At 33.6% G+C, this 22572-nt stretch overlaps 1 protein-coding gene across 1 annotated transcript; it reads left to right on the top strand.

The window, feature by feature from the left end:
* Window positions 1-289: 289 nt before the first annotated feature.
* LOC105646718 (AT-hook motif nuclear-localized protein 8) lies at window positions 290-11967 on the top strand. Its single transcript, XM_012232640.4, has 5 exons — window positions 290-961; window positions 1051-1106; window positions 4560-4691; window positions 9652-9813; window positions 11309-11967. The coding sequence occupies exons 1-5, from the start codon at window positions 466-468 to the stop codon at window positions 11576-11578; spliced, it is 1116 nt and encodes a 371-aa protein (XP_012088030.1). The 5' UTR covers window positions 290-465; the 3' UTR covers window positions 11579-11967.
* Window positions 11968-22572: the final 10605 nt, after the last annotated feature.

The following is a 22572-nucleotide window of genomic DNA, read 5'->3' as shown; positions in this document are numbered from 1 at the left end:
ATTAACTAACTAAAATTGAAGAGTCAACTTGTAATGCCGAAGCTAAAAACTTCATTCTTTGATCTTTACATTAATGAGATAAATTTTTTTTTTTCATACATTATTATTATTATTATTTATAAATAAATTTTGAAGGTTGGCAAAAGAAAAACTTAAAACCCTAAATTGCAAAAACCCTACTTTAGTTTTAATAAATAAAAATATAAAAAATAAATCTGGTTTCCGGCTCCACTTACGCTTTCCTACTACTAGAACTTATTATTATTATTATTTTTTAATTTTGCTTAGTACTCACTCCCTCACTTCAAAGTGGTAGGTTCCATGACTAGTACTACTAGGAGTAGATAACTCACACATACGCATAACTTCTTCTCTCCCATTCCCCAATTTTCCTTCACATTTTCTCACTTCCCAAACAACCCTTTTCCTCTTGTATTAGAAAGTCGGAGAGCCAGAAAATTAATAATGGACTCAAGAGAACCACAGCCACCGCCACAACCGCCACAGCAAATACCATCGCATCCACAACAGCAACCGAATATGTTACTAGGTTCCACTTCCTCTTACAACGCCGCCGCCGCTCATCACGCCATGAATATGATGAATCCTAACATCAATCCAACTGCTGCCGCTGGTTTTCCCTTCAATTCGGTGGGCCCACCGCGCTCACAATCCAAGGCGCCCTCTTCGGATGGTGTTTTTGATGGATCGTCGCCGCCTTCTTCCACCGGAATGAGGTTTAGTATGGAACCCGCAAAGAAGAAGCGGGGGAGGCCTAGGAAGTACACCCCCGATGGCAACATTGCCTTGGGATTGTCACCCACCCCAATTTCTTCGTCAGCAAACTCTTTAGGTCATGCGGATTCTGGGGGCGGCACGTCTGGCGTGGCCTCTGAACCTCCGGCGAAGCGGAATAGAGGAAGGCCCCCGGGGTCGGGCAAAAAGCAGCTTGATGCATTAGGTAATTTTGTCTACTTGGTTTTGCGTGTGTGTGAATAATATTGCATTTTAATTATGTTATTCATAAATATCTGTTGATCTTACCCGCAGGAGGGGTTGGAGGCGTGGGGTTTACACCTCATGTGATTACAGTGAAAGCAGGAGAGGTATGCTTGTGTGTTTTTTTTATAATGTTTCATTAAAATGTAATCATTGATGGTTTCGCAAGGAAAGCAATGGAATTGTAAAAAAAAAAAAAAAAAAAAAAAAAAAAAAAAAACAAAAGAAAAGAAAAGAAGAAAGAGTGAAAGCGGAAAGTTTTTTTTTAGCAATGGAAGAAAGTTTTCAAATGAAAATTGGGAAGTTTTTATGGACATTAATGAATATGGAAGAATGAAAAAGAGAAAATAGAGCAGAAAGTTTTGATTTTTTTTTTTTTTTTCCGTGCTTGAAGGTGGCTAAACATGATCTTATTGTAGGCAATAGAGTGTAAATTTTGATCTTCTTTACTTTTTGTGCATTCCATATAAATGAAACTGCAAAAACATAAATAAACTTGTGTTGAATGCGGATTATTAGAAGGGTTCATTGTTTGAAGTTCAAGTGGAAGTAAAGGGTATGATAATTTTAAAGATGTTGACTAATTTAGATTTACATGTGATGAGGACTTAGGATTCGTTTGGTTATGCTATTGGCAGGATTTTTTATGGTTGTTAAGCTCCAATAGCCAGACCAAAGTGTTTGGTTAGAATTTTAAAAAGCTGTTGCCTGTCGTAGATTTCTAGTAGAACAGTAGATTTCTAGTAGAACAAAAAGCACTGTTGATTTTTTTTTTTTTGGAGTCCTGACCAAGTTTTTGAATAATAGGTCATTACAGAGTGTATATGATAGTAACTGACAAAATTTCATTGTATTTACTATTTTTGATCAAATATAGATTCACAGTGAAATGTTACTGAAACAGTGAAAAATTCCTGAAATGGATGTTATCAAGCATTAATCATATTGTTGTGCTTGTTAGCGGCAGAGGAGCAGTAGAAAAAAGAAGGGGGAGGGATGAATAGAGGTTCTTGGATGGATAGAAGGATGGTGCTATATTTATTCTAGTTTTTTCTACCTGACTTGATAGCGCAGGCACAAGACCATTTCTAATTTGAACCTTCAATTATAGACCATACACAATGTAATGGCTGGGGGCTACTGATGGAAACAGGACATTATGGTTTTATATCTATTTTTGGTTTCCTTTTAAATCCCTGATGCATGAAATATGGGATTTTATTTTTAACCTTAGTGGCTTAATAGGCTTCTGCTTAAGCTTGTAATGAATACAACACTATTTTAAAGTTTACTTCTTCTAATTTTTATTTTTGTTTGGACCATCAACCCTTATTTATTACTTTTGTATATCAAATTTCTGTAATAATATAGTATATCAATCCTTTCGCATAATTTTTCTTGGAACTATTTTTGTAATGAATTATTTTTTCACAATAAATTGTTAGATCTATAAGGTACTTATGATATGTAGTGAAGTTATTAGTTTAATATTGATTTGACTCTTCTTTTTTCTGATTTTGTAAAAGATTTATGATAACAGTACTGATTCAATCAGTTCTACAACATTATAATGATTCACTTATTAAGACTTCGACAAAAGCTCCTCATCCTAATCAACTGCTTTTCTTAAACAAATGCTTTTTTCTTTAACAAATGCTTTTTTCTTTTCCCAATAGTTAGGCTAAATTACACTTCAGTACTTATGGCAAATTCTTTCTTGATAGTAATATATCCTCCCCTCCTTTTGTTGTACACACACGTAGAAGCTTTTTGTAAACGAATGTTCTTTTTATCTTAGAACTAGAACTAAATTACAACTAAGCTGAACTAATCTTAATCCCACTAAATAGATTTGTCTTCTTCATTGTACTTCATGTAGTCATTTATTTTAAAGATTTTCTGAAGAAGATTCTTGCCTTGGGTTCGGGGTCATGAAGATCTAGAGTTTAATCAAATCTTACCACTTCAGCCATATGTGTCCTAGTTCTGTCTCCTATTTTCCTCCTTTCATCTCCTGTTATTTCAATGTGAGCAATCTAGTGTTCTTGTGTATTTATTGATCCATGATGCATACATGCATACATCCATGAGCAATCTAGTGTTCCATTTTCTTCGTAGCTCATTCATTCTTTATCCTGTGCACCTTTGTTTTTTTATTTTCTTCTGCAAATTCATTTACACCCCTTTGTTTTCACCATATTAATCTTGTGAAATTCTTGGTTTTTCAACAGCTAACACTCACAACCATACATCTTGGCAGTTTTGATCTCGATTTTATAAAACCCTGTTTTCAGCTTAGTTGGTATTTTGCAATCACATAGGACTCTTGTTGCATTTCTGCACTCAACCTTCATTCATTAATCTTTTGGTTAATGTCCTCCTTACTCCCCCCAGCCCCTTGTGTGACAGCAGCTAGGTATTTAAATTGTGTTTTGTGGTACGTCTGCGCCATCTATGTTAACACCACTTTGATCACTTCATCTTCTTTTGCTAAACTTGCACATCTTTATTGATGAAGTTACAACACATGCTTTATTTCTCTTCTACGTAACTTGAGATCCTTAGAACCTAGGGTGCATCTCCATCATTTCAACATATTCTCAACAATAACTTGGCAATTATCCTGTCTGTTGCAATTATTACATCAAGGATGAGCTCTTGACTGTGCTTTGTCTGCTCATTCATGACCAAAGAAGCAAAAATATAAAGCCTACAAGCAGACGACCAGAATGAAAAAGCAAAATTAAACTAAATCATTGCTGCTAAACCTTTTTACTTGCACATTAAGCTTTTCCCTCAACTACTGTTTTCTTCTTATCCTTGCATCTGCATGCCTTTTTGCATGTATTAAAAAAATGTTTGCTTTATTTATTAAAAGAGTATTTTCAAGTTTGATATAAAACTATCTAGTTGATGTGTCAGATTCAAGTTTTGTCATCTTACTGCCTTCTAAGATAAGGTAATTTGTTTTCTATGAGCTGTTGTCTTCCTTGGGCTCCTCAATATATACTTATCCAATCTCTTCGTCCCTTGAAGGCTCCAACAGTTTTTTGGCTATGCTTTTTAGCGCGGATAGGCCTTGTCAGTATAAAAAAAGATAGAAAACTAAATGTTGATAGCTACAACCTTCCCAAAAGGTTAGAAATAAAAGGAACTTATAAAGAATATCTAGAACATGGCGAACATACAATTTTGTTTTTTTTTAAAAAATAGTACTCATGATTCTAACTTCAAATTATTGTCAGTGTTCTTGTGGGTGTATCAATCAAAGAGAAATTAACATCACCTCTCCTATTTATACTTTTTCAGCCAATAGTTGAGTAATGCTCTATTTTATTGGTTGTTGCCTATAGAGACTTCCTATTCCGATAAAATTCATAGAGACTCTGTTACTAGATAAGATAGTTATCCTAGTTCATAAATGTATCAATGTTAACTAGTTAATCAGAAATGAAGTTTCCAATGCTAGTATCGGCATATCATTTTTTTTTAAGAACCAGCATTTTAAAATTCAGTTTTATTTGGAAATTCTTTATTTTAATTTTCTCACTGTTTTGTAGGACATAGCATCAAAGATTATGGCTTTTTCGCAGCAAGGGCCACGGACAGTTTGTATTCTCTCTGCAAATGGTGCCATTTGCAATGTCACCCTTCGTCAACCAGCAATGTCTGGTGGTACTGTGACGTATGAGGTACTTTTAATGCTTGGATAATATTTGTATAAGGTTCTTTGATGGACTACATGTTGATTCGTGTGAAATGAATGTTCTTTGTTCTTTATCTTGGATAAAAACTAGTAAGATTAAAGACATCTAAACTCTAGGATGACACGTGGGAAAGAAACTATCAGCATTAAGGGTTTGTTTGGTATGGAGTTAAAGGGGAATAATTGTGTTAATAATTGTGTTATTGGAGTAACATTTTATCCCACAAATTTGAAGTGAGGGGACAATGTTGGGCAGATTAACATGTACTCATTCTAGCTCAAGAAATGGAATTATAGGTTAACCCAAGAGATTATGTTGATTGGGTGAAAAGAAGTAGAAAAAAGGGAAATGACTTGTTTTCTACTATTATCACCTATGCCTATGAATCTTCATTGTGTTTTGGTTAAGTTCATTTAATCTATCCTACATTTGAAAAGGAAAAACAATAATTCATTTGACCTCATATACAAAAGTGAACTACACTAACTGAAAAGGTAACCATTACCTGGTACCCTTGCCACTTACACCACTAACCATTCTATCCTCATTCGTTCAAATTCATATGACTAACAATATAAACTCTTTGGGAGGCGGTATAATATTTCATAGTGCTGGGTTGACAAAGGCTTTTCATTTAGCTATTAATTCAGCTATAATGCATTTGTCAAGTATGTGAACTAATGCAAAGTGGATTTTCAAATGCCCATGACTTCATTCTTTAATTAGGACTAGATTATGTATTCTATACCCCAATTATAATACCCAAGACTTCTTGTATGGTGTCTCTCCCTGAGATTTTGGAAATCAACATTTTGAAGCTTATTAAGCTTTGAACATAGCTATAAATATAATATGACATATATTTGGATTTCATCAACATGTAGACGGTTAGATTTTTGGTTGAAGTTTACATGGGCCTCTTGCTTGAAAATTTGCTTTAAAAGGTAGTCTAGTTTACAAGTACTTTCCATTTCTATTGATTTTATAATTCTATGCATCAAATATTTGCAGTAACGTATAATTTCTTATAAATGTGAGCATTTATATCATAGTTGCAAAGGTGCACCTTAGTTGCATTTGGTTCCTAGTTCACTTAATGCTTTGAGTTCAAGCAACCCTATTGGTCGGAGGTCAAGCTTCATGCCTATGGTTCCCGGCAAACATCTTTAAGTGCTAGCTATGCAACAAAGGGGCCTGAGAAATTTCTTTTAACTCTTTATTATTGGTTTTTTTGGCATTCTTGTACTTGGTCCATTGCTAATTAGGAAGGACAACTTTACCCCACATCATTAGGTTTTATTTGTCTAAAAAATTTTAAAAGTAAGACGGTACACCTGTCCTTGACCTGCTTTGATTTCCGTATGTGGCTGTTTATTGTCACTGCCATTACTGAGTTGGTTTTAATCATTGGACATTAGTATTTGAGGATTATAAGTACAGTTTGTATAAATCAACTTTTATAAGTTGGATGTCACCATACTATTAGGTTAGGTGTTCTAATTACAAATTGAAAATGTCACTGACCCTTCTAATAAACTCTGGTACTCATTGTGGCAAACTCAACTCCTAATAGAGTAGGCCTAGTTTGTTATAAATTGTTAGTGTACTAAGGAATTGGAGAAAAGGAAAAGACATTGCTTTTCGTGTTTTGAATTCTGATTAGTTCTATTGATTGCTATTTACTTTTTCACTTTTCCATGCAAATGACTTACCATTATAGCTTCAGATCAGATTTTTGTGATTCCCATGCAATTTAGTGCGCATATAGCCTGTTATAAACTACTATACAAGTATTGCATATGCATTTTTATTAATGTGCACCTTACTTCCCGCAGGTGAATTCTTGTGCCTTGTTAATGTGCCTAAGTATTTTGTGGGCTTGAGTGCACCTTATGCCTTTGGCAACTATGACATACATTTGAATTTGATACAAGTACTAATTTTTAATGGGATTACTCCATGAAAAACCACTGGTTGAGATTTTTCTTTAGATTGTCTCTTGTATTTTTAAGGCTATTCCTTGTTAAGAGCAATACTGGTGAAGTCCTAATATGTTAAGCTTGCACTTTATCTTCCAAGAATGATGCATTTTCATGGCTTTTCAAGGATCTTACATGCTAATGAATAATGTAATTTTCAAAATAATAAGTCTTAAACAAATTTTTTTTTTTTTTTTTTTTTTTTTTTTTTTTTTTTTGATTGAAATTCTACTCTTCTGATGAGTGCCTATATTGCTGATGGAGATCTTATACCAAGCACTTCTCTGGAAGTATTGGTGGCCAATTCGCTGAATCAGCGGTTCCAGGCTTGTGAAGCTCGGAGTTGGGATCAGAATTGGTCCTCCTGGCTTTGGTTCCGTTTCTGGTGCGGTTCCTGTGAGGCCCAATTCTGATGAGCAGTTTTGAGCCTGTCGTCCCTCACTGGTTTTAGTCTAGTTTGGAATTAAAACAATCGGACCAATTGCCAGGTCTATCTGGAAGTGCTTTCGCCAAAATATATAGGTATAGACTTTAATATTTAACAGAGAAGTCATGTAACTAGTTTTAGATTCAAATTGTAGCCATGACATGGCAGGAAGGTCTCAAAGGAAGAAATCAGTAAAGGTTAAGTGAATCCTTAGTGCCCGTTTTGGCAAGTATGGCTAGTACAATATAGCAACATTGGTTACAGCAGTGGGGGAGGCCCACCCATTATGCTTTGCGTGAAAGAACCTTTCTTTGAATGACTTGGTAATAAATTTCTAATTTACTTCTGGCTGAAGGTAAAGTTGAAACTATTCAGTTTTAACTGAAAACAATGAAATTCGTCATTTTAGTAGAGAACTTTGATTTTTGGTTCAATATGGTTATTATTTATAAGAAAAGTTAGTTTTTGGTTATCAGTTAGGTTATTTCAAAAATGTTGACTTAACTAATTGAAATAACTTAATCTTTGTTAATTAATGGATAAAATATAATAATTATTATTATTATAATATTATATCATGCTTAATACATCTCTACTAATAATATATAGTTTTAAATTATATTTTATTTGTAAAATGTCATTAAAATTATATTTTTTTTATTAATAATGTATTACAAAAAATTGATTAACAGCATTTAAATTAAAAATTATAACTATTTGGTCTATTATAACCAAACACTGAAGCAAAATATTTGGTTTTAGTTGTGCTTTATTTTCTAATAAGTTTGGTTTGGTTCAATTAGTAGTTTAGCGGTGTGCATAAAACTTTCATATCCATGTTCAAGTATCATTACATGATATGGGCACTTTAGGATAAAATGAAGAGTTGAATTTGCTATCACTTTCAATAGATTGAGCCAACCGGGGAAAAAAAAAAGTAAAACTTAGCTAAAGGAATATCGTGTTGTTAGGCTTTGGTTAACTTAATTTCAAAGTTAGACGTACTTGTAAGTTTGGGAATTGGAATTTCATTCCACTACAGTTGCAAATTTTGTTGAGATGTGGTTATGAATCAAGGGATAGAAGGCATGGTGACCAAAATGATAAGTGGTTATGTCCAAGGTAATTGTTGTCATGTGAAGTAACCTATTTATGAAGTGAACTTTCTGCATTGCTTAGTTGACACAAAATACTGAAGGCAGAAATGGAATTCTTTTGATGTGTTCGTGATTTTTTGCTGGAAGTGTTGAATCTACAATGTGGCCATTAAAGAAATTGGAAGTCATCAAGAGGTTATTGTTGCTATATTTTTTTCAGCAAGTAGCATTTCATTTATTTTTCCCTTAAAAGATGAATTGGATGCCATTTTTCCTACAATTTATTCTTTAGAGATGCAATTTTTTTTCTCTTTCGTTGAATTTTATCTCTGCGGCCCAATTCAATGGGGAAAGTAGCTGTAGGCATGGATCAATAAAAAACCATGAGATGTTTTTGAATGGAATTGCAAGTATTGGTTGACTAATTTTCTTGTATTATTCTTCTTCGAATCTTCATGCTTTTTCTTTTCCTTTCACCTATAGCATGTTTTATTTTTGTAGTAAAATTTCATTTTTTTTTGTATTATTCGTTACCGTAGCAAATTAAATATCTTAGCTAATTACCATTATATTATTGCTTTTGTCCTAAGCACTAGTGTGCCAAGTTTTGTTTGCTTATTTAACAAGTATAAATAGTAAGCTTGAGCTGATTAACATGAGGAAACCAATTCAACAAGTTGCGCCTAGCTCCAACTGGGTCACAAGCAATAAAGCTCATTTGCAGCTGTACTAGCTCTTTCACCCTGATTTTCTGATTTCAGCTGGGAATGGCTAAACCTGCCGCATTGACACTCTTGATATAGTCTTAGGTGGTTTGAATTTTATTTGAACTCTTCGTACCATTTACCTCAATGAAATTGAAGGTATTTGCTATAATTCTTAAACATTAGTAACATGCATCACCAGGTTCTCTGTGAGATTTCATCATGAAAATCTAGTGATCGAACTACATCCTGTAGCATGGGTGAAGAAAATTTAAGTGACAACAAGATCTAGGAATCAAGTACTCAAAAACCCAACTTGAATTACACCTATTTTCTAGGAAGGGTACTGGTGACTACGAGAAACTGCAGTTGTTTGACTGCTTAATAAAGTGGCTTTGTTCAAGCACTTAAATTAGGACTAGTCCGTAACTACAATGTTGTTGGGAACAATGGATCCGTTCTGTACATGACATCTTAATGGCCTTGATTAACGCATATTTTTAACATTTATTATTTGAAAAATGCAATTGGAATGTTCCAGTTGCTTGATTGTACATATGGGAGATGTTTTCACACTAATTGATGAGTCTGTCACGTTAAGGCACTCTTTAAATTTTGGCACCATAAAAGGAATGACTTTTAATATTTTGATCATGTACCTCAAATTTTTTTTTGGAGGGCTAATTTGTAACTCCATTCCTTTAATTTTAACAGCAGTTTTGATATTTTTCTTTACAGGGCCGATTTGAAATTATCTCTCTCTCAGGTTCCTTCTTGCTTTCTGAAAATAATGGTAGTCGCAGCAGAACTGGTGGTTTGAGTGTGTCACTGGCAGGTTCAGATGGTAGAGTCTTGGGTGGAGGAGTTGCTGGAATGCTATTAGCAGCATCACCAGTACAGGTATCAGTTTAACACCATCTCTTGTATTTGTAATGTATGAAAATAATATTGATCTTATAAATAATATACACACACAAACTCTCATGTTTTGCATATTGTGAAACATTTGGCGGGGAAAAACAAGAATAGAATACACTGATTTATTATCAAAATGTCATTGAAGTTAAATTCTGGTTGGTTCTTGTCTTGGGTGTTCTGATACAATTTCTATCTTGAATATCACTCATCATAAATTTGATTAGTTATATCATTTAATCGGTTCAGAGTTGAAGTGATTTAAATAGGTTATGAAGAGTTCTCATTGCTATGTTAAGCAATAGTTATAAAATAAATTAATAATTGTACACTTACAGTAAACTAAATTTATTGGCAATCTTTCTCCACCTAATTTAACATCATTTATAGAATTAATTAACAATTGATGATTGTAAACTAAATTTATAGGCAATGTTTTTCAACCTCTTTTAACATCATTTAGAACTACATCAATAAATGGGAAAACTATTATTTTATTCCTGTATTTTGTCAAAATACTAATCTGTCCTTAAATTGTTTAAAATATGATAATTTTTCCCTATGTTTTGCATTCATTACACTATTTTGTACCCATGTCGATTTTGTACTTTTTTCTGTCAATATTTGTGATACTCTTTCGGAAACTTTACTGTTTTGTCCTCATATTTATCAAAATTAACTATTCTGTCCTTGCATTTTTTTTACTTTTTAACCAAGATTGTACAAAAATTTGACGAAGGCCAAAGTAGTGTAACAAATGCAAAACATAGGCAAATATTAGTATACTTGAAAAATGCAGGGATAGATTAGTGTATTTTGATAAAATACATGGAAAAATGTTAATTTTCCCTTGATAAATTGTACGGCAATAACAACAAAATAACTAACACTTATTCTCAAACTAGTAGGGGTTGGTTTCCATTCATAAATAATAGAGTGAAAAACATTGCAATGACGATCCAATATACTTCTGTAGTTTATGTGTATTTGCATTTAAACACATACAAATAATATTAGAAGGTAACAAGTTTTTCATTTTGATAATCTCTATAATACTGTAGATGAGAATTACTGTAATTGATTGAATTTAATTCTGGTGACATTGGCAATGTAACAAGTTGTAATTTTGTCGAACAAGTATTTTACATATTTTTAATATACAGTTATAGTATAGATACAGCGCCAATGCACAATGCTCTTTTGCTTTGTGAGAGTTGGGAGATGTTTGTCTATAATTAGCCTTAACCTTGCTTTACCTAAAGAGGCTGTTTTTACCATTGTACCCATAGAGTAGCATCCTTAATATTGTATTAGGACCTACCCGCGGCTTATAAATTATTTATTTTCTTTTAATTTATTGGAAAATTATGGTTCAACCATTGGAGCAGTCGAGCTTTCAACTACCAGATCTTCAATTGGAAGCTTGGGTCAGTAGTGGTTTTATCATCATATTTACTTACCTGTTCCTTTTGCCTGCCAGGTCATTGTTGGCAGCTTTATTGCAGATGGTAAAAAATCAAGCTCAAATATATCGAAATCTGGGACTTCGTCAGGAACTCTTCCCCAAATGTTGAATTTTGGTGCACCATTGACAACATCCAGCCCTCCTTCACAAGGGGCCTCTAGTGAGTCTTCTGACGAGAATGGGAGTAGTCCTCTTAATCGGGATCCTACAATTTATAGTAATGCAAATCAATCGATTCATAATATGCCAGTTTACCAACTATGGGCTGGCCAAAATCCACACTGAGGTTGCTTCTCAATTAACAGTATGGAGCTTTGTGGCATTGACACAGCAACCGAACTTGCATAGCAGACATTGAGGTGAAATCCTAATGCTAATGCTAACATGCGTTAATTATTACAGGCCGTAGATGAGCTTTCTTTTTATATTTATTTTAGGTCGGATACCTTCTCCTTGAGTAGCTTTCATTTCTCCTTTTTTTTTTTTTTTTTTTTTGTCTCATCTGATTTGGACATAGCCATTTGTAGTATCTGCATGTCAGCCCTTTTAAGAATGTCTTAGTTCAATTTGCTATTTAGGTATATGGGTTTTACTTTGATGTTTCTTGTTGCTAGTTTCTGCCTGTAGTGTATACTTGTTTAAAAAGGTTATGAATATAACAGAAGTCGTCAATAGATCTGAGTGCAATTTTATTGCAAATGATTTCTCAATTGGCTGCAGAACTGCAAACACATCACAGAGCAAGAAATTAAAGTTTGGAATTTCAATGTGCCTATTGCATGCATAGTAGCCTTTATGGATTAAAAATAAGTGGTGTTGGAGCTTGAAATTAACTGTTCCTGGAAAAAAGAATTCCCTATGGATAAAGAAATGGAAAGAAAAGGAATCTTTTGCTAGTATTTTGCAAGTGCAGCAAACATTAAAGAGTCCAAAGACTAACTAAAAATTAGCTATTATTTTATGTCATTTAAATATATAGCAATTTATGTCAAAACTATAAATTAAGGATGCAAACTTGAATCATATTTTCCACGCATCCAATAAAAATTAATGATGCCTGAGCTCTGTGACTACAGGGTTAAGAAATCTAATCTAAAGGATGGCAAGGTTTATCTACTTTTTATACAATCCCAACTCGCTCATAGCAAATCCATGTTTATAGTGTTTTAGTTCTCTGTGGCTAATCGCAATTACTATTGGGACAAATAACCAATGAGAGAGCTGGATTAAAAATATGCGTTAGCTCCTTGTCATTTCTTACAGCAACATCGAGTACTTAAAATCAAACACCCAATTAGCCAACCAAAATTTAGTACCTAAACAAAAAACCAAAAAAGCATTTTAAATCTTAATATCATTAACCAATTCCTGACACATGGGACGTGTGCTTTGAAACAAGGTTTGTTACCGAATAACAACAGTGTTCATTAGGACTCGTACTTGTTTAAGAAAATAAAAATTTATTCAAATATCAGAAAAAAGTTACATAAGAAAATATGAAAATAGTACTAAGTACCAAATGAATGAACATCTAAACGTTTGTTTAAAAAATAATAATATTCAATTAATTACAAAGTTCCATTAAGGTTGAGCATATTTTGGTTTCAACCGATTGGTTCAATTAGTTTGATTTGATTTGATTTTTATCACGGTTCAATTTCAACTTTTATGGAAAATGATTTTTTTTTTGTTCATTTTTTTTTGAAGCCTAAAAAATAATCTTAAACCCATTAAGAATCCATCAAATTGACCAAATCAAACTATTTAGATTCGATTTAGTTTTTATACATTATTTACTTTGGTTTATTTTTATTTTTTTTAAAATTGATTTTTATTTTTTTAAAAAAATTGATTTGTTTGGCTTTTCCAATTTGATTTGGTTTGAACCAAATCAAATGAATGCTAATCTTTATTTATCATTGCCCTTCACTTTGTTTGTGTGGAAGTAGAGAAGTAAACAATAAAAGAAATAAGGAAGTTCAATAAGCCAAAATAATACGATATTACATAATAGGAGATAACCCTTCTCTTGATTTACAAAATTGGTGAAAACTCTTATGGTCGAGAGGACTCGAATTCAGAAACTCTCATTTCTCAAACTAGTGAAAAGACTAGCCAAACTCAACTTATTGGCTTGAGTAAATGAGTTTTTTGATTGATTGAGAAGGAGAGAGAAAAATAAAACTTAAATTATTTTTCATTCAGATCTACAATCAGAAATCTCTCCAATTTGGAGAGAAAATTGAACAAAGTGAAAATTTTATTGTTTTTATGAATTTACCCAAATAACTCCAAATTTTTAATACTTGTCAATTTTTAGATTTCCAATGAGAGTAAGATTATTAATTTTTAATTATAATATTTTCTTTCTTCTAGAATTTTACTCTTTGAAAATAAACAAAAATGTAATTTATTTTCTTCGTTTTATTTTTTCCAAATAAAAGAGTGAAATAAGTATGCAGAAAATTGACAATTCCTCCTTGTTTTTCTCCTCTCTCCTTCTCTAAAATAAAATCTCAAATATTAATTTGCTTTAGTCAGTGACTTTATGCCCTCCGGTTCGACTTCAGATGTGAGGGTAGAATCCGTTGTTTGCAAATAAACTGTTTGTCAAAAGAAGTGAATTATATTTTATGACTGCCCACGGTTATACTGCAATATATTTTATTACAGCTCACGAAAAGTTTCGAGTAAAGAGGAAGAAGTGCAGTTAATCAAAACTTTTGTTTGTTTCGAAGCATATCGAGTATTTAATTGTTTTGAGAGGTACCTTTTGAAGCTCAAGCTTCATGTAAACGACATATCGTCTTGGAAACATATTGTAAACTACAATTAAGGTTGTCCTGTTGAGATATGGCTTAATGTCCCACTCCGATTTACAATATTGAAGATGTGAAACTCTAGTGTTTTTTTATCTTTTTTTTTTTTTTTTTTTTTTTATGGGATTGTTTTCGGTAATTATAGTGAATATAAAAAACAACCTAGCGATGATAAGACTATCTAAGATTAACGCTCTATTTTGGAATGAAGAAGAATCAAAATAATAAAAGAAAATCAAAATAACGATAAATTGTTATTTTTTACCGTTGTGTTTGGATAATGAAAGAAAATAATGAAGGAAAGAAAATAAAATTATTTTTTTGTTTAGAAAATGTAAAATTTTAGAGAAAAAAATTATTAATATTGATATCTTACCATTTTAACCTCACTTATCCTTTTAGAGGACTTTGATGATCATATAACTTCAATATTTAATTTAAAGTAGTTTGGGTATTTGGGTAATTGCGTAAAAATTGAAGAAACTTTAATATTCCACCATTATTTTCTCTCCCAAGTGGAGAGAGATTCTATCTATGTGAGACAGGAGGAAAATAAATTAATTCATTCCTTCATTATTTTTCCTTCTTTTCTAAATAAGGTAAAATTATTTTCTACAGCTTTTTCCTCAGCTATTTTGATTTCTTAAAAAAAATACCCCCATGCAAACAGAGCGTAAATCTAGAGGTTCAAATCTCCCTACTATAAAATCATAAAAAAAAAAAAATCATTGTTACAAAATAATTATTCAATCATCGAGTTAATAATACTTACAATAAATTGCAGGATTCACAAGAAAAATAAATTATTTTATTCCATTTTTAAGAAATATATTATTTGATTTTTCTTTTTTAGTATGAATTTTGTCAACAGTTCTATTCTTAGGTTATCTTATTCAACCTGATCATCCTTATAAAAATCTTACAAATAATAAATCGTGCATTTGGATCCCAATTTGAAGAATGAAATTCTCCACGAATAAAAATACGTCGTATCGATAGAGTTAGTGCAACGCGTGTAAGTACCATTGAACGTAACAATTTGATTTTAATGTGTTAATCAATCGAATCATATAAATATAAACATCTTTTATGGTTAATTTCACCCATCATTTTTTAATTTATCATTACGGTGTATAAATTTCAATTTGTATAAAAAAAAAGTATTATAAAATAATAAAAAATAGGAAGGATATAGATAGGGTATTAAAATGGGTCTGATACGCGAACACGATTCACCTGATACAAGAAATAAACAGGTCAGGGTTGAGATTACACGGGTTCATATCATAAACGGGTCATCCATTTATGACACGAATATAAAAGGTTCGTGTCGCAAGTTGACATGTGGGTTAGGCGAGTGATCCGTTTATTTAGTGTCAAATATAAATACTCCAACTAAACATATTTAACTTTTATTATTGTATTAGTCTTTTTATGTTAGTAATGAATCTTTAAGAATCTATGCATTTTATATATGAAAAATTATTTTTAAATATGATTTGAGTTAATTAGGTTAAAATTTAAAAATGTTATAAGCAAATTAAGCGGGTCATATACAGGTCAACACAACCCACTTAACCTGTTTATGATATTAAGCGAGTTATACGAGTTATATATGGGTCAACACAACCACTTAACATGTTTATAATATTAGGCGGGTTACACGTGTTGCGTTCGTGTCAAAAAATTTGACACGATTATTAAATGGGTTGTGTTCGTATTGACCCTCATCGTGTCGCGTGTTAGGCGAATCCATGTCGAATCCGACATTCCAACCTATTTTGACACCCCTAGATATAGAGAGAATAAAGATAGAAAATATAAGAGCATAATTCTGGTTAATGAGAAGCCATATATATATATATATATATATATATATATATATATATATATATATAAGTAGTACCCTAATTTGGATAATAGATTCCTATAAAAAATTAGGAAAATAGACTTTTCACTAATTAAGAATATAGACTTCTATTCTGATAGCGAAGCTACCAAGCCCAGATCATTCATGGTGTATTCTAGAGGGCCCAAAGTTGAAGGGCAAGGAAGAGGAATTTAGAAAAGGCAACACCATACCTTGGATATAAGGGACGAGTACGTGGTAGAAGTTAGTTAGGAATTATAATTGTATATAGGAGTGAGGGTGAGCTGTGACGGGTATCTTTTTTGGCATTAGTAATTTTAATCGTGTGTTGGTATTAGAAGCATTCTCCTGGGGGCTAAGTTTCTTCAGTCATCTAACCTCTATTCTTTGTTTATTGATTCAATTAATTGGAAGCCTTTAAGGCCTTATTAATTTCATATCTTATTCCTTTTATTTTCTCCTTTAGAAAATGTTCTTTACTCTACCAAGTTGGTCCAACCTGCCGGATTGGCCATGACAAAAACCAAAATGGAGGAGCGATTAGAGGAGGTAGAGAAGAACCTATCTAATCTACAAACACACCAAAGTTCCATGGAAACAACCATCAACTCCATCCGTACTGCCAATGAAGCCATACTCTCCCAAAATTCAAAAATCGAAGCCCTTCTTACCACCTTGAATAAGGTAAATCCATCATTTCTGATGATGAAACCGTAACCCCACCACCCATTCACCCTCTCCTACTTGACCATACCACTGTTGTTCCTGTGAATTTAATGTGGAAAAATATTTTCCCTTGCTTGTATTTCATCAATAGGGACACACACACACACACATACATATATATATAAATATACACATACAAGATATGATAAACCTATTAGGAATCTAACTCCTAACATAGTTTTATTTACAACTAATCCATAACACTCCCCCTCAAGTTGGAGTATAGATATTAATCATGCCCAACTTGTTACAAAGATGGTCCACCCGAGGTCTATTTAGAGCTTTTGTAAAGATATCTCCTAACTGTTCACTTGCTTTAACATGCCCTGTAGAGATAACACCCTGTTGTATCTTTTCAAGAATGAAATGACAATCAATGTTGATATGTTTTGTTTGTTCATGGAATACTAGATTTGATTCAATGTGAAGAGCAGCTTGATTATCACCAGAACTTTGCAAGCAAGGAAGACTTGAAGCCAATTTCCTCTAACAACTGACGAATCCAAATTAATTCACAAGCAGATTGTGCCATAGCTTGATATTCTGATTCAGCACTCAATCGTGAGACTACATTTTGTTTCTTGCTCCTCCACGATATCAAGTTTCCACCTACAAAGACACAATATCCTAAAGTTGATCTTCTATCAACCTTCGAACCTACCCAATCTGCATCTGAAAAACACTCAATGTCCAAATGCCCATGATTACTGTAAAATAGGCCACGACCTAGATTACCTTTCAAGTAGCACAAAAATTGTCCTAAAGCTTCCCAATGGATAACAGTAGGAGAAGACATAAATTGGCTTAAGATACTCACAGAGTAAGCAATATCTGGACGTGTTACTGTAACATAATTCAATTTGCCCACTAACCTTCTATACATCTCAGGATCATCAAATAGCTCACCATCAATTAAAAGTTGCAAATTAAGAGTCATTGGAGCACTACAAGGCTTGGCACACAACTTTCCAGTTTCCTTCATAAGTCAAGGACATACTTCCTTTGAGATAAAAAGATGCCTCTCTTACACCTAGACACTTCAATACCCAAAAAATACTTAAACAATCCTAAGTCTTTTGTCTGGAACTGAGTTTGGAGAAATGCCTTGAGTGATGTGATACCGGCTGAATCACTCCCTGTAATAACAATATCATCAACATAAACCACAAGTAGAATCAAACCAGTCTTAGCACTTCTGAAAAATACAGAATGATCAGAAGTACTCTTCTGCATGCCAAATTGATGTACTGCATTGCAAAATCTACCAAACCAAGCTCGAGGACTCTGTTTTAGGCCATAAAGAGATTTTCGAAGTTTACACACTTTACCCGACTCCCCCTGAGCAACAAAGCCTAGTGGTTGCTCCATGTAAACTTCCTCCTAAAGATCCCCATGAAGAAAGGCATTCTTAACGTCCAGCTGATGTAAAGGCCAGTCAAAAGTAGCTGCTAAAGAAATAAATAAACGAGCAGAAGAAAATTTGGCCACGGGAGAGAAAGTATCAGAATAATTAAGGCCATAAATTTGAGAATAGCCCTTTGCAACTAATCGAGCCTTGAGACGAGCAACAAATCCATCAGGATTTACTTTAACGGAGAAAACCCACTTACAACCAATGGCCTTCTTACCTGTTGGGAGATTCACAAGATTCCAAGTACCATTAGTAGCTAAGGCAGCCATCTCCTCTTTCATTGCTACACACCAACCAGGATGGGACAAAGCTTGGACAACAGTTTTAGGTATAGAGACAGAGTCTAGGTTACTTACAAAACAATGAGATGAAGAAGAAAGATGATCATAACTGACAAAAGAGGAAATAGGATAGGTGCACTTGCGTTTATCTTTTCAAAGAGAAATGGGAAGGTCAAGGTCTGACTGGGGAGTGGATGGCACAGGCTCAGGTTGAGTGGAGTGAACCGGATCTTCTGGTGAAGCAGCAGGTGGAGGAAGTGAGTCAAGAGTTCCTAGTCTCCTAGAATAAACCTGTTCAAAACGAGGGTGAGCAGATGCTGGTGCAAGAGCGGGAATAGGAGTAGACACGGTAGCAGGAGCAGGTGCAAGTTTAGGAATAGAAGTAGGAGCAGGAGAGTTATGAAATTGCTGGATAGCATAAACTAAAAACTCATCATCCTACCCCCCTCAATCTTATATATAGAAGAAGGAAAAAATGGAGTATTCTAAAAAAATGTGACATCTGCAGAAATAATATAACGGTCAAGATCGGGAGAGAAACAACGATAACCTTTTTGACGTCGAGAATACCCAAGGAAAACACAACGAAGGGACTTTGGATCTAATTTGGAAACCTGTGGACGAACATCACGAACAAAACAAGTACAACCAAAAATATGAGATTCAATGGGAAACAGAAGCTTAGAATGAAACAAGACATTATAAGGAATTCACCATCAAGCACAGAAGAATGCATGCGATTAATAAAAAAAACATGCACTAGAGACATCATCAGCCCAAAAATGTTTAGGGACCTTCATTTGGAATAGAAGTGCCCTAGCAACCTCAAGAAGATGTCGATTTTTTCTTTCTGCAACCCCATTTTGAGAAGGAGTATCAACACAAGATGTTTTACCATTCTGTGACATATAAGATTGAAAGGAACTAGATAGATATTCTTTAGCATTATCACTGTGCAATATGCGAACAGAGGTATTAAATTGAGTTTTAATTTCAGCACAAAAGGAACAAAAAATAGAGAATATCTCATAATGAGTTTTCATTAAAAATAACCAAGTAACACGAGAATAATCATCCACAAAAGTCACAAAATACCGAAAGCCAGTTTTAGAAATAACAGGACATGGACCCAAATATCAGAATGAACTAACTCAAAAGGGGATGAAACATGTTTATTTACTCGAGGAACTAAAGGTAAACGATGATGTTTGGCAAATTGACAAGATTCACATTCTAAAATTGACAAAGACTAAAACTGTGGACATAACTTCTTTAGAGTAGACAATGAAGGATGACCCAAATGATAATGAACCTCAAGAGGAGATAGACCACCAGCAGAAGCTAGAGATAATGAAATGTGTTCATCCAGAAGATAAAGGCCACCAAACTCATGTCCTCTACTAATAATCCGCTTCGTCAAAAGATCCTGAAACACACAATATGTAGGATAAAATTTAACACAATAATTTAGTATACGAGTTTGCTAACCGACAGTAGATTAAATGAAAAATGAGGCAAGCAAAAAATAGAAGACAACGGAAGAGATGGGATGGGATTGGCGGTGCCAACACACTTGTCAAAAGATGTGGACCCATCAGCTAGAGTAACATGATGATTAAATTGTTCATGTTCTTTTAATGAGTATAAAAGACTAGGGTTACCTGTCATGTGATCTGTGCAACCAGAATCAATGACCCGCCTTGATGAGGTAGACATAAGACATGAAGGAGTACCTGAATTGGCAGCAGCAGCAATCGAGGAATCAGAAGACTTAGAAGAACGGTATCTAGAGAGCTCAGCATACTCCGTAGCAGAAATTGTTACAGTGTTATCAAAAGAAGTAACTGCAGAATCTTGAGTGGCCATATTTACCCTTGGTGGCTTATCGATCAGTTTCTTGTAATACTGTTTAGTGTGACCAGGTTCATGGCAATAATGGCAGATAAGAATACTTGCCTCCCGAGTGATTGGTCCATTACTATGGTTATTTCCTCCTCTTCCTCTGTTTCCTGGCTGCCTAGATACCTAGTGACGACTCACAAGGGCACTATTATCAGAAGGGGAAGGGGTATGAGAACCCTCAGTACGTAGCAATCAGTAAAAGTCTCCTGAAGAGACGTAACATCACTACTTGAAAGAACCTGTGATTTGGCAATTTCAAAAGCCGGAGCAAGACCTGCAAGAAAACTCATGATACGGATCCACCATCACTCATCCATGGAGTCCAAGGGAACAAGAAGAACAACATGGAAAATCCATTAGTGCTTCCTAGTGGACCAATTATAAGAAGTCATACAAAGAGATATGGGGCAGCCATGTCCTTATATGTTCAAGACCAAGTTACACAAGAGCTTCATGATCTTGCTTTCAACAAGTGTTGTGTGGAACTTGAACACCTAGGCTTCTTACATTATTGGAGGCATATGTTGATGGTGTAGCATGCCCTGGCCGTACTAGAGCCTAACTTTGGCGTAATAAGTTAGCCCATTTTTGTTAGTTTTGAGTTGTAATGTTGTTAATGGGTTGGGCCACCAATAAATTGGGCCACCCTTTTATTTTTATCCTTAGTTGGTTTGGATTAATTATTCCTTATCCTTAGTTGGTTTGGATTAATTATCCTTATCCTTAGTTGGTTTGGATTAATTATTCCTTATCCTTAGTTTATTTGGATTAGTTATTCCTTATCCTTAGTTGGATTGGATTAATTAGTCCTTATCCTTAATTGGTTTAGATTAGTTAATCCTTATCCTTATCCTTAGTTGGATTAGTTATTCTAAATCCTTTAAGGATCAGATTTTTAGATTTTAGTATAAATAGCTTTGTTATGTTGTTAAACAAATCATTCAATGAATTAACAAAGATACAGCTTGTTCATGCTTTGAAGTGTACTTTTGATTAGAGAGATTGTGAGATTGCATTTCTCTAATTGCATCAAGAATCAAGGTAGACTTATCAATTTATTTGTGGCATTTATCTTATTCTTTTACTCTATTATTGGTGTTCTTGCTTCTTTAAGCTTTGGGTGCTATAGAGGGGAGTTTAGTTTGATCTTTGATCTATTCCAAATCTTGTCATAGAGTTCTTGGAATTAATTTCCATAGGGTTTCGCGTCAATTTGGTATTAGAGCCAAAGATTAAGGTAAATTCTTATTTATCTTAGTTCTAGGGTTTTTGATTTTGTTTTCTTAAATTCTTGCGTTTGTCTTATTGTTTTGCTTAGTTTTAATACTGAATTTTGCATTAATTGTGTCTTCTTGATTCGTTCTTATTTGTTCAAAAAAAAAAAAAAAAAAAAGAAGAAGAAAGTTAAAAAAAAAATCGTCCACCATTGAAGTTTGAATTTTGTTGTGTGGAATTTAATCCTAATTCATAGGGATTTGATTCTAATTCATAGGGATTTGATCCTTATTCCTAGGGATTTTGACCTTATTTTGTGGAGATCAAGCTTATCCACTATAATCCTTTGATAAAACCTAATCTTAACTACTTTGTGGATAAGGAAACATAATTATTTATCCATATCTTTTTGAGATTAAGCTTATCCACTACAATCCTTGTCTAAATCTAATCCTACCTAAATTGGGTTACATTGGTGGGGTAAGGGAGAATACAAGTCAGCATGCCCGTGCTTCACAACAAGCACGCCCGTGCTAGGCTCTGACTCTCATTGTCGGACCAAGCTGTCCAAGCACGCCCGTGCTTTCTATTTAGCACGCCCGTGCTAGGCTCTGACCTTATAAAAAAAAAATTTTGTTTTTGAATTTTTGGATTTTTCTTTGATTGCTTGCTTTGCTTGGGTAGAATTAATTAGTTCCATATTTGGTTTACTTTGTAGTAAACTAAATTCATACATTATATCCAGAAATTGTCTTTTAAATTCTAGTTTCTTTATTCTTTGATTGTGCTTTCTTTGCTTCTATTACATTATTAGGGTGTGTTTGTTTATTTACTACACTCTAAATTAATATAATCAAGTAGTACATAGTCTTGTCCTTGTGCTACCATCCATTCTCGTTTTGAGTCTTCTTTCTAGAATTTGCACTTGTTTTTCATTGTTAAGGTTTATTCCTTGTTTCTAAACATGCTTTTGAGTTGGTTGGTTGACCTAAGATTCTGAAGTACAATTGGAGGAATTGCAAGGAGTGGTTAAAGAGTGTAAACACGTGAGGGAC

The sequence above is a fragment of the Jatropha curcas genome, chromosome 11 (assembly GCF_041381405.1).
Source record: "Jatropha curcas cultivar XTBG-Jc1 chromosome 11, XTBG_Jcur_1.0, whole genome shotgun sequence".
NCBI classification, from domain to species: Eukaryota; Viridiplantae; Streptophyta; class Magnoliopsida; order Malpighiales; family Euphorbiaceae; genus Jatropha; species Jatropha curcas.
This window is presented reverse-complemented; position numbering and strand designations above follow the sequence as displayed.

Bases quoted from the DNA above. Each gene is read 5' to 3' on its own strand.
- LOC105646718 (XM_012232640.4), top strand. From the start codon at position 466: ATGGACTCAAGAGAACCACAGCCACCGCCACAACCGCCACAGCAAATA. The intron at 962-1,050 runs GTAATTTTGTCT...TCTTACCCGCAG, and splicing joins AAAGCAGCTTGATGCATTAG to GAGGGGTTGGAGGCGTGGGG. The intron at 4,692-9,651 runs GTACTTTTAATG...TTTTCTTTACAG, and splicing joins GTGGTACTGTGACGTATGAG to GGCCGATTTGAAATTATCTC.